At 36.8% G+C, this 15,328-nt stretch overlaps 1 protein-coding gene across 9 annotated transcripts in view; it reads right to left on the reverse strand.

Moving 5' to 3' along the window:
* SLC30A6 (solute carrier family 30 member 6) overlaps positions 1-15,328 on the reverse strand; it is a 69,267-nt gene that overhangs the window by 38,377 nt on the left and 15,562 nt on the right. For 5 of the 9 annotated variants that reach the window (XM_010595845.3, XM_064277237.1, XM_064277235.1 and 2 more), the window contains 4 exons: positions 7,376-7,441; positions 3,509-3,589; positions 2,786-2,821; positions 1,967-2,061 (listed from right to left, as the gene is read on the reverse strand). In XM_010595845.3, coding sequence (XP_010594147.1) covers positions 1,967-2,061; positions 2,786-2,821; positions 3,509-3,589; positions 7,376-7,441 — 278 coding nt within the window. Of the gene's footprint in view, positions 1-1,966; positions 2,062-2,785; positions 2,822-3,508; positions 3,590-7,375; positions 7,442-15,328 lie in introns of those variants that run through there. The other 4 variants (XM_064277238.1, XM_064277240.1, XM_023555254.2 and 1 more) reach the window with 4 other exon arrangements.

The following is a 15,328-nucleotide window of genomic DNA, read 5'->3' on the forward strand; positions in this document are numbered from 1 at the left end:
GTTGACTTGAAGGATCAATGAATTTACATATGTCATTGTTACTACTAAACTTTTTAATACTGGAAAGTAGAGTTTCCCAACCAGTACACTGAGAATGAGTTATAGGTATACCGATTATTGATTCCCTCAGCTCTAACAAGGTCAGGTGGAGGACTGATGTACATCCAAAGATGACTCCTAGTTACAGTCCCTGGATAAGTACCCTCCAGACTCAAACATCTTGTTCTATTTATCTCAGAGTGGTACAGAAATATTAATTTTTTTATGTGATGCCCTACATAAGGGCTGAACAGTAGAGCAGCAAAGAGCAGATTCTGATACCAGAACACCTGGTTTCAAATCCCAGCTATGCCCTTTACTACATGTGTGATATAAAATAATTTACTTCACACACTTGTGAGAAGAATTAAATGGGTTATTCTATATAAAGTAGTTAGCAGAGTGCCTGACCTAGAGAAAATGTTCAAAAAAGGTTATCGTTTTTATTTTCCACTTAAATTATAACTAATGTCACAAATCTTCATGTTTCCGGGAACCTTAATTTCCAGCTAATGAGAATGTAAACTTGATAATCTGTTTGGAAATATATATTAGGGTCTAAAAAAGGCTGTATTTTTCATCCAGTTTACAATTCCTTCTCTGGGAATTTATCCTAAAGAAATCATCAAAAACGTAAACAATAAATTTTATATAAAGAAGCTGATCACAGCATTATTTATAGGAGAAAAAGTTAGAAACATTTAACAGACTTATATTTTAAAATATTCATCTGATCGAATATTATGCATGCATTCAAAAATCATTCATTCAAAAAGTATTTAATGAGAGGCAATACTCAAGACATGTTAACTGAAAAAAAGCCAGACATGACGTTGCAGATACATATAGTACATAAAGAGACAGGATATGTGCATAGGAGAAAGGAATAAAACAGACATGTTTATAGATATCATACACCTCTGGGTAGTGAGATAACTGGTATTCTTATTGTGTCTTTCTGATCTTCACAGAGAGATACTCTTTCTAAATCTCTGTACTTTTTTAAAATTTCTAGAGTGAGTATTATACTATTTTTATAATTTATAAAAGTGTTTTTTTTAATTCTGGTCATCTCAAATATCACTATTTTCCAATTAATCCGGTAATTCTTAAACTCTAACTCATACAAATATAACTCATACTTCGAAATACTCATGAAAGTGTTTAAGCTTGAACGGACATTTCAGAAAGCTCTGTTCTCCTGACTATCTAGTGTTCAAGTTAGTGAAACCTAGAAAGGAATCCCGCCTATCTGTGCTTCCCTATGTTTCGAAGTATAGGTCTGGGTACAGGTCCCACTTTTGTTTTCACCTCACTTTTGCATCAATTAGTGGTAAATCCTTTGTGGGTTACTGGGATTCCAAAACACTGAAATTACTGAAAAATGCCAGTAATTTAGATCACTGATGTGAAAAATCTGTCTGAATTTGTAAGAATTTGAAAATAAAAGAATATTTCAAAAGAAATAAAGTTTTGCTCCTTTAAAATATATGCCCACCCACCATCGCCAAAGAGAAGTTCCTGGAGACCTATTAATTAATAGAATACAATTATTTGCAATTAACACATCAACCATACTAAATGTACTGATCATTCTAAAACGCTTGCAATAGGTCTTTCTTAAGTAGATTAAACATTTAAAATCTCATTCACATTATTTGATCAATGGAATTTTTCATCATAGATAATTTAACATATAAGCCAACCCTATCTATGTTTAAATTATGTTGTTTTAAAACCTGAATTAATGAGATTTTGTTTTATAATTCTCCATTTCCAGAAGACTTGAGAACCTTTGAGCTGGCTCTTTCCTTCTCTTCAGAATATACTTTCTCACTGCTTTATAAGAGTCAATGAAACGAACAAAAAGACTTGTTTTCATGAGATATTAATTGGATTTTTTATCAATGGTAAATAAAAAACATACCTTCAGAGACATAAGCAAAAGGTTTATTCCGAATAGAAAGCATCGTAAACAGGTTGAAAGAAAGAGCCACAAATGTACCAACTAATAATCTTCCCCTAAAAGGAATAACAATATTCACCTTTACTTTTTTTCTTGGCAATATCGTTATGTAATTTCTCATGCTGTATATAAAGATAGTAAGAGATGGAAAGGTGGAGTGGTGTGCTTCAATGGTGTGGTATTTACAGAGTCAGAATCTGAACTTGGTTTCCAGTCCCATAACCCATGTCTTGCCTACTGTTGTTCCATCTTACACAGGACAAAAAAAGACTCTTAGCATTAACAATGTCTTCTTACAAGTAATTTTGTTATAATTTTATATAAATGCTAATAGTATTTGGTTTACAATATACTGGACATATCAGAATTTTCTGAATTTAACTGGTCAGAATGGGTTAAGGTCCATAGTTGACAACTATGTTGTAGATAACAATTTTCTCTTTTCTGTAAGAGCTACTAAAAGATATTGGGGGTTAAATTCTAAATTGTAGAAGACTAGAAAGGGCTGGATTAGTCTGTTGACCTGGGCCTGGAAATAATGAAGGACCTGAAGCCAGGATAGAAAAGTCTTCTTGTGTAGTATCAAAACATCTTAGGCTTGGGAACAGTTAAAAGTGAAAAGAAGAGTCTTGGAATTTGGGAATTTTGTTTTGAAATATCAGTGAAAATGTATACTGCCATAATTTGAACTCTTATATTGGGAAAAGCAACCATTATCTAATAATACAGCAATTAACAAATGGGAATCAAACTTAGTAGTAAATTAAAATTAAATCTCACGTGTGTATCTCAGGTTGCTCCAAAAAACGTTCTGCACTAAAAGAAACAGTGTATATGTTATTAAATAAGTCCTAAGAATTATTAAATTAGAAAGCGTTGTTAAATATATATACACATATGTAAACCGTTGCCGTTGAATCGATTCCAACTCATAGCGAGCGACCCTGTACGACAGAGTAGAACTGCCCCATAGGGTTTCCAAGGAGCAGCTGGTGGATTCTAACTGCCAACCTTTTGGTTAACAGCCAACCACTTAGCCTCTGTGCCACCAGAGCTCCAATATATACATACATACATAAGTATACACACACACACACACACACAAATAATCCAACTTAAAGCTCACAAAATCTTTTAAGATGATAATCAACTATGAATTATTAGCAGTGCTGAGACAGACAGGCTCACAAATGATTCTCAATATGTAATGTCAACCCTTCTCTAACAAATCTATTTCAGTGGGTTTGTAATAAGCAACAAAAAATGACTGACTGAATCCCTTTTTTTTATTCATACCACCTATGAATGGATTTAGTAGCACAAAAGAAGGTAATAACAGAAGAGTAAAACACGAAGAAACTGTAATACTAAAATTCTACCACAGCTCATAATAAATCTGCAGACCCAATCAAACCAGAAATTCGTCTCACTGGATTCTTTCAAGATTCCCAAAGGTGTCACAGGTGGAATTTAGAATGATGGTAACATTATACACAAACTTACCTTTCTTTTAATATCAAGAGGGCTCCCAACTGTGCCAAGACTGTGGAGGCAAATACAGCCAGGACTTCTAACCTTTCAAATCTGAAATCAGAAAAATAAATACATCAGCATAATTATTTCAATTGACAAGCCAGTCTCTCTAGAGCACATTCATTTAGTCACTGACTTAATAAATCCGTATGTCTACTATGACCCAAACACTATGTCAGAACAGGCTTTAGAGTTCCTAGAAGCATAATAAACAGTAAGAATCACAGATGTTTTGAAAAGTGCCTATTTGTACAACATATATTCCTAGGACACACTTATGGTTCTTATCTTTCTAGAGATAATCATCATACCACTTAAATGAAAACCTTATTTCAGGCACTAGTTTAAGTGCTTACTGTTTTATTACTTCATCTAAACCTTCCAACCCCTTATGAAGGTTACTCTTCTCCATTCAAAAAAAAAAAAAAAAAAACAGATAAGGTATTTGAAACACAAAGAAGAAAAGTAACTGTCTACAGTCATTTAACTAGCAAGTAGAGGAGCCAGGTTTTCAAACTCAGGTACTGTCGCTCCAGAGTTCATGACTTTAACCATTTACTAAGAGCTTATGCTGCTAACCAAAAGATCAACAGTTCAAATCCACCTGTCCTAAAGGGTCACTATGAGTCAGAATCAGGCCTAGGGCAACAGGTTTGGTTTTTCTTGGTGTACTGCCTCTCATTTCCACACATAACTGTAGCTATTTGTGAGTAAGCCTTAGAATCTCCAGTCTATATACTGGAGGTCACAGACTATTGTCTTTTTCATCTTAGTTTTTCCCACAACACATAGTCCAGGGCCTTGAATCCTAAAGGCACTCAATACTTGTGGTAAGAATAAATACTTAAAATTTATCAAGGAAATAATTATGGAGATCCAGAAAACACAATGAATAATTGAGATTTTCATTACAGTGCTGTCTGTAAAGGAAAAAAGTTGGAATCATTAATACAACATTATGTACCATTAAAAATAAAACGGAAATGTATTTATTTATTAACATGGAAAGATGTAAGTAAAAAAAGTAGACTATAAAACAATACGAGAAAACAGTATGTAAATGCAGCAATGGTATTTATGGAAATTGACAAGCTGATGTTAAATGTATATGGATATGCAAAAGGTGAAGGGGGGCTTGTTTCATGTTCTAGGTAGTAGTTATACAGGTATATTCATTTGTTAAAATTCATCAAACTACATTTAAGGTTTGTGCACTTTATTCTATTTTTGCTACATTTCAATAAAAGTTTACCTAGAAAAAGGTATGTAAATTATACATAAAAATATACTTGTATTGATACAGAGAAGGGGATACATAAGTATAAGATTAATACTAATGTTATAATTGTCTATTAATTTTTCCATAATGAGCACAGAGAAAAGCAATGCACAAAACACTTTAAGAATAAGCTCTTCCTTACAACTGAACTGAAATCTATTACTTACCTAATAAACCTAGTAATGCCTTCTGAAATAAACACAAATATGACAATTCATGACAACCCTTCAAAAATTTGAAGAAATGTACTGCATATTCAATTAGCCTGTTCTATAAAAGACCTGCTATTTCTGACCACAAGATGTTTTCTAGCTTCTTTACCACCCAGCATATTACCCACTAGAAATCCTAATTTCTAAATTTTAAGTTACAAAGGTCACTCATAAAGAAAGCCATGCAGAATTCAACACAATATGCCAGATGTAATCTCACACATGTAGAGCATTACAACACTGATATTTCCTTACTATCTCCAAAAATATGATGCCTATTAATATCCCCTAAGGTTATATATAGTCAGAATTGACTCGACAGCAGTGGGTTTAAGGTTATATATAAGGAGCCCTGGGGGGCACAGTGGTTAAGCACTCAGCTGCTAACTGAAAGGTCGGTGGTTCGAACCCACCAGCTGATCTGTGGGAGAAAGACATACCAGTCTGCTCCCATAAAGGTTACAGCCTTGGAAACCCTATGGGGCAGTTGTACTCTATCCTACAGGGTTGCTATGAGTTGGAATTGACTCGACGGCAGTGGGTTCACTCATTTATTTAAAACATTACTATAACCGTGTTGATTCTTACTGATCTTGTGTTTGACCAAGGAACTCGAACCTCTCCTTTATGAACTGTTGTTAAGCTGGGTTTCCCCGTTCCGTGGCTTTAGAAAAAAAAAAATTTTTTTTAAGCTAAAAGCAAGGTTTTACACACATTCTAAATGCCTTTTCTTGATTTCAGCCCAACATTCTAGCTTGTCTACATTCCTTTGAGACTTGATTGTATCACTAATATTAAAAAAAATCCTCCGAATTTTTGTGTTGTGTTTAATGTGATAAGTATACACAGGTTTCTCTGATCCCAAGTCCACTTGCTCTTTTCACCATAGCACGTTCGACCAATCAACTTGTTTTTATTTGAGGTTAGAATCAGGTTTAGAAAGTCAATTTACCTTGTGGCATCTTCTACTTTTTGAGAGGTTATACTGTGATTTAAAGTAAGGCGGGAATTCATGAGATACTCTGGTTGTTATAGAGCAAAATAATTAGCATAGCTGGATGGTTAAAGTCCCTCTAACCCAAAACGTTTACTTCTATAATGGTTTTATGATCTTTAATAGGAAAGTATCATCTGTAACTGCTGCCTGGCTAATGAGGTTCAGGTAACTTTTTTTCTTTATCTTCACATTTTTGTATTTTCCTCCTTCCTTTCTTTCTTCTTTCCATTCATTCAAGAAACACATAAGGAGCATCAGAATGACAACCACTGTTTGAGGTGCCAAGGGTATGAGAGAAAACAAGATGATAAGGTTCCTGCTAGCAAGTGATTCACATTTTAAAGGGGAGACAGAGTAACAGATACTGGTGTTTCAAACTTAGGTGTTACCATTCCAGCTAGGGGAGAAAAAGTGGTCTGAGAGACGAAGCCTAACATACAGACAAAAGCAGACCTAAGAAGGAAGAGAAAGACAACGTCTTGAGTGTTCTAGTCCCTGTGCCAGTCGCCCGAGTCTTCCCATAGTTTAGTTATATGAATTATCAACATTCCCTTTTTTTTTCCCCAAACGACTTTGAGTTGCATTTCTGCCATTTGCAACCAAAACCCTTGGCTTATTCGAGTCGCTGATTTCCATACATGGATGTCTGTACCTTACCAGTATTTATCAAATAGTCCAATCCTATCAAATTTCAATGACACTTAAAATCTTTTTTTTTTTTGTATTAAAATTTCATGTTTATTTTGTGCTATTAAGTACATAAAACCTGCTTTCGTTCATATGAAGGTAATCTCAGGGAATGGTATAGTAGAGAAGAGGGACGGTTTGGTCCAAGAGCTTCTTTACCAGAATGAAACTCTTCTTTCAAGATGTTTCCTTGGAATTGAAACTCATTTTTTCAAACCTTTCTTTAAAATCTCTAACATAAAAGATTATCTTCTAGTTTTCAACAGTAATTTCTGGAAATTATAAAACAAGTCTCAAATTCTTTGTTAGTTGATTGCTATCATAAATCCAAAGTTTTAAAATAAAAATCCATCTCTACCATTTATTTTAACATCTGGAATGATAATTTACATAAAAATCCTTTATAGTTTGTCTAAAATAAGAGAATCCCAAAATATTTGGAAACTGAATGTAAACATTTTATTGTAATATGCTGTATATTAAAACATTCATGTTTCTCTTCTAGAATCCCCTTGGAAGTTGCTTTGCTACCCACTTTCATAATCTGACCATTGTTCTAGTAAGCAGGCAACATTTATTTTGTAAAAATAGTTAGCTCTTTACTGCCTGCTACAACTATTATTTTAATAGTAGTAACTTTGCGTAAAATAATTTGAACTTACCCAAATGAGTAGACAGGGCTAGGTTTTCTCATCATTACCCAATAATTTATTAGACATGTCATTAAACTAAGAAAAAGGAAAATAAATTTAGCATTAAAACCACAGCTAAAAGAGAACATGCGGAGACAAATTAAATTTTCAGAATTCCTAAACTGCTGAGAATTATCAGTGTTTAACAGACTAAATTAACAAATAATAAATGCTTCTAATATATCATAATCTAATCACGACAAGCATCCTAACACATGATTTACTTGAAAGATGACAGTTTAACATGTGGAGAAACTGAAAGAAGTTAGGATACATGGTTGAGTCAGTTAAATGGAATCTAAATCCATACTTTCTCTACTCAAATAATGTTATTCATCCTAAATGATTTTCATAATTCAGAATGCATAAATGACCCAGAAATAATAATAGCAATATCTTTTATTCTAGGTATATCCAATAAATTTTAACTTTTATAAACTTTAACCTTTGTTAAAAATTAAATATTAATATACCTTGATTCTGGATGAGATAAAATTATGTTCATTTTCTAATTACAGTAGAAATTCACTCTAGAACAACCTACTGCAGTATGAAATTCAGGTAACAATTATCTCTCTTAGACCTAATCACGTAGGTTTAGTTACTTGATTAATGAAAAGGTATCCTTATAACATACACGATGGCATTCATCTTAAAAACGTCAAGGTCTAAGTATTTTGCAACCCTCAAATGGAAACATGAAAGTTTCCGTGAAGCAGGGAGCCATCAGGCTATCTCTCTTACAATTCCTCACAATTCCTCACTTCACAGTTATTAACTGTCCTTCATTTCTTTTTCCATCAGCACGGTTACATTGGGAACTGTTCTGTTCTTACAACACGCCCTGCTCCCTGGCAACAGCTAACTCTTCTAGACATAGGCACCTGACCTACAATGCTCAAAGTCCTTTCCTGGGATAATCTGGAATTAGAACCAAAGCAAAACGAAAAACCAAACTTGTTCCCATCGAGTTGATTACAACTGATGGCGACCCCATGTGTTACAGGATACAACCTCTCCATAGAGTTTTCTTGGCTGAGTCCTGGTGGCACAACGTTAAACACTTGACTTCAAGGTCAGTGGTTTGAACCTTCTAGTCGCTCCACAGGAGAAAAGACCCAGTAATCTGCTCCCATAAAGATTACAATATAGGAAACCCTACTGTAACATAGAGGGTCACTATGAGTCATAATCGATTCGGCAACACACAACAGCAATCTTTATAAAGCAGACCGCCAGGGCTTTCTTCCACGGTGCAGCTAGGTGGACTTGAAACACCAACCTTTGGGTCAGTAGCTGAGCACAAACCATTCGCACCACCCAGGAACCAAGGCGTTCCAGACTTAGTTTGGCAGCCTTTTGTTATTTGTGTGTGTGTAGTGAAAACATGCACGATAAAGCATACGCCAATTCAACAATTTCTATATTTATAATCCAGTGTCACTGATTAAACTGTTCACACAGTACCACCACTAAGATAAACTCATGCCTCCCACATTGGCTACTTTCTTAACCAGTAGAAGTGTAAATTTGGAAGTTGGTAACAGTGTATTTATATTTTGATCCGTAGGAAGAAACCAGACTGAGAGACCTAATTCCCTTATACATCTAATTACCTCTCATGCACAGGGAAGGAGAGATGAGAGATGGAAAGAAAGGACAAACTGGATTCCTATAGCTCTACACTTGGGGCCAAGGTAGATCTTTGTCCTTGGATTGCATGAAACACCCCTGAATCTGTAGAACTGAGGATCTTCTACTCCTGCTCCCTGTCACAGCTCCAGTAGGAGTCTGATGCCCGCAATCAAAAGATTTCTGGCTAACTCCCTGAGTAGACATTAAGTTCACCAAGACAAAGTTTTTTTTTTTTTAATAATTTTTATTGTACTTTAAGTGAAAGTTTACAAATCAAGTCAGTCTCTCACACAAAAACCCATATACACCTTGCTACACACCCCCAATCACTCTCCCCCTAATGAGACAACCTGCTCTCTCCCCCCACTCTCTCTTTTCGTATCCATTTCACCAGCTTCTAACCCCCTCCACCCTCTCATCTCTCCTCCAGGCAGGAGATGCCCACATAGTCTCAAGTGTCCACCTGATCCAAGAAGCTCACTCCTCACCAGCATCCCTCTCCAACCCATTGTCCAGTCCAATCCATGTCTGAAGAGTTGGATTTGGGAATGGATCCTGTCCTGGCCCAAGAGAAGGTCTGGCGGCCATGACCACGGGGGTCCTTCTAGTCTCAGTCAGACCATTAAGTTTGGTCTTATGAGAATTTGGGGTCTCCATCCCACTGATCTCCTGCTCCCTCAGGGGTTCTCTGTTGTGTTCCCTGTCAGGGCAGTCATCGGTTGTAGCCGGGCACCACCTAGTTCTTCTGGTTTCAGGACGATGTACTTGCTAGTTCACGTGCCTTCTTCTGTCTCTTGGGCTCGTAATCGCCTTGTGTCCTTGGTGTTCTTCATTCTCCTTTGATCCAGGTGGGTTGAGACTCATTGATGCATCTTAGATGGCTGCTTCCTAGCATTTCAGACCCCAGACGCCACTCTTCAAATTGGGATGCAGAATATTTTGTTACTAGATTTTATTATGCCAATTGACTTAGATGTCACCTGAAACCATGGTCCACAAACCACTGTCCCTTACACTGGCCTTTGAAGCATCCAGATTATTCAGGAAACTTCTTTGCTTTTGCTTTAGTCCAATTGTGCTGACCTCCCCTGTACTGTGTGCTGTCTTTCCCTTCACCTAAAGTAGTTCTTATCTACTACCTAGTAAGTGAATGCCCTTCTCCCACCCTCCCCACATCGTAACCACAAAAGAATGCTTTCTTCTCAGTTTAAACTATTTCTCAAGTTCTTATAATAATGGTCTTATATAATATTTGTCCTTTTGCAACTGACTAATTTCACTCAGCATAATGCCTTCCAGGTTCCTCCATGTTATGAAATGTTTCACATATTCCTCACTGTTCTTTATTGATCCGTACTATACCATTGTGTGAATATACCATAATTTATCCATTCATCCATTGATGGGCACCTTGGTTGCTTCTATCTTTTTGCTATTGTAAACAGTGCAATAAACATGGGTGTGCATATATCTGTTCATGTAAACGTTCTTATTTCTCTAGGATATATTCCAAGGAGTGGGATTTCTACCTCTTTAAGGAAGCGTCAAATCGATTTCCAAAGTGGTTTTACCATTTTACATTCCCACCAGCAGTGTTTAAGTGTTCCAATCTCTCCACAGCCTCTCCAACACTATTTTGTGTTTTTTGGATTAATGCCAGCCTTGTTGGAGTGAGATGAAATCTCATTGTACTTTTGATCTGCATTTCTCTAATGGCTAATGATCGTGAACATTTCCTCATATATCTGTTACCTACCTGAACGTCTTCTTTAGTGAAGTGTCTATTCATATCTTTTGCCCATTTTTTAACTGGGTTATTTGTCTCTTTGCAGTTGAGTTTTTGCAGTATCATGTAGATTTTAGAGATCAGGTGCTGATCAGAAATGTCATAGCTAAAAAATTTTTCCCAGTCTGTGGGTAGTCTTTTTACTCTTTTGGTAAAGTCTTTGGATGAGCACAGGTGTTTGATTTTTAGGGGCTCCACGTTATCTAGTTTTTCTTCTACATTCTTATAACGTTTTATATACTGTTTAAGCCATGTGTTTGGGCTCCTAACGTTGTCCCTATTTTTTCTTCCATGTTTTAATTGTTTTAGATTTTATATGTTTGATACATTTTGAGTTAGTTTTTGTGCATGGAGTGAGGTATGGGTCTTGTTTCATTTTTTTTGCAGATGGATATCCAGTTATGCCAGCACCATTTGTTAAAAAGACTGACTTTTCCCCGTTTAACTGTTTTGGGATCTTTGTCGAATATCAACTGCTCATACGTACATGGATTTATGTCTGGATTCTCAATTCTGTTCCATTGGTCTATGCATCTGTTGTTGTACGAGTACCAGGCTGTTTTAACTTCTGTGGCCGTATAATAAGTTCTAAAATCAGGCAGAGTAAGGCCTCTCACTTTGTTCTTCTTTTTCAGGTTATTTGCTTCCTCTCCTGTTTTTCTTTCCTCAGTTTGGCCAGTGATTTATCAATTTTGTTGATTTTTTCAAAAAACCACCTTTTGGTCTTAATTCTTTCAATTGTTTTTCTTTTTTTCTATTTCATTTAGGTCAGCTCTAATTTTTATTTTTTGTTTTCTTCTGGTGCCTGTGGGTTTCTTTTGTTGCCCTCTTTCTATCTGTTCAAGTTGTAGGGATAATTCTTTGATTTTGGCCCTTTCTTCTTTTTGGATGATATAAATTGGCCTCTGAGCATCGCTTTTGCTGCGTCCCAAAGGTTCTGATGGGAAGTGTTTTCATTCTCATTCGATTCTATGAATTTCTTTATTCCATCCTTAATGTCTTCTATAACCCAGTCTTTTTTGAGCAGGGTATTGTTCAGTTTCCAAGTATTTGATTTCTTTTCCCTGCTTTTCCTGTTATTGATTGCTACTTTTATGGCCTTATGGTCAGAGAACATGCTTTGTAATATTTCAATGTTTTGGATTCTGCTAAGGCTTGCTTTATGACCTAATATGTGGTCTATTCTAGAGAATGTTCCATGTGCACTAGAAAAGAAAGCATACTTGGTTGCTGTTGGGTGGAGTGTTCTGTATATATATGTCTATGAGGTCAAGTTGGTTGATTGTGGCATTTAGATCTTCGGTGTCTTTATTGAGCTTCTTTCTGGATGTCCTGTCCTTCACCAAAAGTGGTGTGTTGAAGTCCCCTACTATTATTGTGGAGCTGTCTATCTCATTTTTCAATGCTGATAGAACTTGTTTTATGTATCTTGCAGCCCTGTCATTGGGTGCATAAATATTCAACATGGTTATATCTTCTTGGTGTATTGTCCCTTTAATCATTATAGTGTCCTTCCTTATCCTTTATGATGGATTGAACTTTAAAGTCTATTTTGTCAGAAATTAATATTGCCACTCCTGGTCTTTTTTGATTGTTGTTTGCTTGATGTATTTTTTTCCATCCTTTGAGTTTTAGTTTGTTTGCATCTTTAAGTCTAAGGTATGTCTCTTGCAGGCAGCATAAAATGGATCTTGTTTTTTAATCCAGTGTGTCTCTATTGGTGCACTTAGTCCATTTACATTCAGGGTAATTATGGATAGATATGGATTTAGTGCTATTATTTGATGTCTTTTTTGTGTGTTGATAGTTTCTTTTTCCCACTTGATTTTATGTGCTGAGTAGATTTTCTTTGTATATTGTCCTTTCCTCATATTTGTTGTTGTTGATTTTGTTTCTGCTGAGTCTGTATTTTTTCCCTGTATTTTATTTTGATTAGTAGGATAGTTTGTCTCCTTTGTGGTTACCTCAGTATTTACTCCTATTTTTCTAAGTTTAAAACTAACTTTTATTTCCTTGTATCGCCATATCTTCCTCTCCATATGGAAGGTGTATGATTACATTTCCTAGTCTTTCTTTCTTATTTTAATGTTGTCTTCTATTATACAATAACATCCTCATTACTCTGCGACGGGCTTTTTTTTCTTCTTCTTCTTTTTTTAATCTTGCTTTGTTTTTTTGGATTTCCATATCTGGGTTGACTCCTGGTTGTTCTGCCCAGTGTTCTAGTCTTAGGTTGATACCTGATATAATTGATTTTCTAACCAAAGAACTCCCTTTAGTATTTCTTGTAGTTTTGGTTTTGTTTCTACAAATTCCCTCAACTTGTGTTTATCTGGAAATGTCTTAATATCATCTTCATATTTAAGAGACAGTTTTGATGGATATATGAATCTTGGCAGGCAATTTTTTTCCTTCAATTTTTTAAATATGTCATCCCATTGCCTTCTCGCCTGCATGGTTTCTGCCGAGTAGTCCGAGCTTATTCTTATTGGCTCTCCTTTGTAGGTGACTTTTCATTTATCCCTCGCTGCTCTTATCCTTCTCTCTTTATCTTTGGTTTTGTCAAGCTTAATTATAATACATCTTGGTGACTTTCTTTTAACATCTACCTTATGTGGAGTTTGATAAGCATCTTGGATAGATATCTTCTCATCTTTCACAATATCAGGGAAGTTTTCTGCCAACAAATCTTCAACAATTTTCTCTGTATTTTCTGTTATCCCTCCCTGTTCTGGTACTCCAATCACTCATAGGTTATTTCTCTTGATAGAGTCCCACATGATTCTTAAGGTTTCTTCATTTTTTTTTTAATTCTTTTGTCTGATTTTTCTTCAAATATATTAGTGCCAAGTGATTTATCTTCAAGTTCAGAAATTCTAGCTTCTACTTGCTCAATTCTGCTCTGACTTTCTGTTGAGTTATCTAATTCTGTAATTTTGTTAATCTTCTGAATTTCTGATTTCTGTCTATTGATTTTTCCAGCTTATAAAACTTTTCATTATGTTCCTGAATAATCTTTCTAATTTCTTCAGTTGCTTTATCTGTGTGTTCCTTGGCTTGTTCTGCATATTGCCTCATTTCCTTCCTGATGTCTTGAAGGGCTCTGTATATTAAACTTTTGTATTCTGGCTCTGGTAATTCCAGGAATGAAACTTCATCTAAAAGATCCCTGAATTCTTTGTTTTGAGAACCCGTTGAGGTGATCATGGTCTGTTTCTTTATGTGACTTGGTATTGACTGTTGTCTCCGAGCCATCTATAAGTTATTGTATTAGTTTATTCTTCCTTTCTGTGTCGTAGCTGCTTGCTTTGTTTTGTTTTGGTATACCCCTATGGGTTGCTTGAGTGAGCTAGCTTGATTATTTTCACCTTTGGAGCTCTGGTGTCCTGTCCCCAGCTGACTAGAGCTGTTATCAGGTATATCAGTCTAAGAGTCCATTCAGTTTTCTTGTATGAATTCAGCTCAGGTTTCCAGGTAGCTGATATCAAGTGTGTGGTACCGGCTCTGTCCTACAGTCTCAGAGGGGCAGGAGTGATTGGCGTATATACCAGCATCCGATTGCAGCAAGGGGTCACGCTCTGAACAAGGCAGGGGGCTGAGAACTGACCCCCAAGTGTCTCTGAGGAAAATGTGTCTCTGTTCCCTAGAGTGTGCTGATGGGTGGGTTCTGCAGAGGGACCGTGGGCACCCAAAGTTTTTGATTGTAAGGACCAGGAGGTGCCAGTTATCTTTGGACCCCTGTTGCAGGTGGCTGGGTGACCTGAGTGCAGCTACCAGTTCTTAGGTCCCTGATGTGGGTAGGTGAGGACCTTGTTTAATAGGCAAAGCAATGTCAAATGTCAAATGCCCACCTCTCCACCACAAAGCTGAAACGGTTGGAGTTTGCCAACAAGGGCCTATTCTCCTGAAATGGGCCCACACAGGTCCATGCAGAAGGGAAAGGTGCTCAAGGTCCATGGATGATTTATGCCTGGACAGGAGCAGCTTCTCTCCTGAGCTCCCCCGGTTAATGGAGCTAGCAAATTATCTTTTCCCCCCAGTTGCAAACTTTTTCCTTCCCAAAGGCCGAGAGGATGGTTCTAGGGCTCACCAGGGTCTATCTCAGGCCCAGGGATTCAGCCGCTGAAGCTGGCTTGGGGGTGGGGGTGGCGCAGTAAAATAAATATACACAAGTACTTAGCTTTTGCCGAGAGTGCCATTCTCCTCAGGTTCCAGAGATGTGAGTGGGCTGTGTGACTGGCTGCTTCTCCCTGAGGAAACTGCTGCCGAACCATCCCGCCGCTGCCGCCGCCGCTCCAGGAAGGGTGCCTGAGGGCTCCCTGCGATTCAGGTCCAGTAACTCCTCTCCACTTCTGAACAGTCTCTTCCTCCCCCTGCCCCTCTGTTCCTTGTCTAAGCTTGCCTTTGATGCTCAGGACTCCCAGCTTGTCACAAATACAGTCGTTTCACTTGTTTTTTCAGGTCTTTGTTGTAAAGAGGGCTCGATGGAAGCGTCTGTCTAT

The sequence above is a fragment of the Loxodonta africana genome, chromosome 26, assembly GCF_030014295.1.
Source record: "Loxodonta africana isolate mLoxAfr1 chromosome 26, mLoxAfr1.hap2, whole genome shotgun sequence".
Classification (NCBI taxonomy): Eukaryota; Metazoa; Chordata; class Mammalia; order Proboscidea; family Elephantidae; genus Loxodonta; species Loxodonta africana.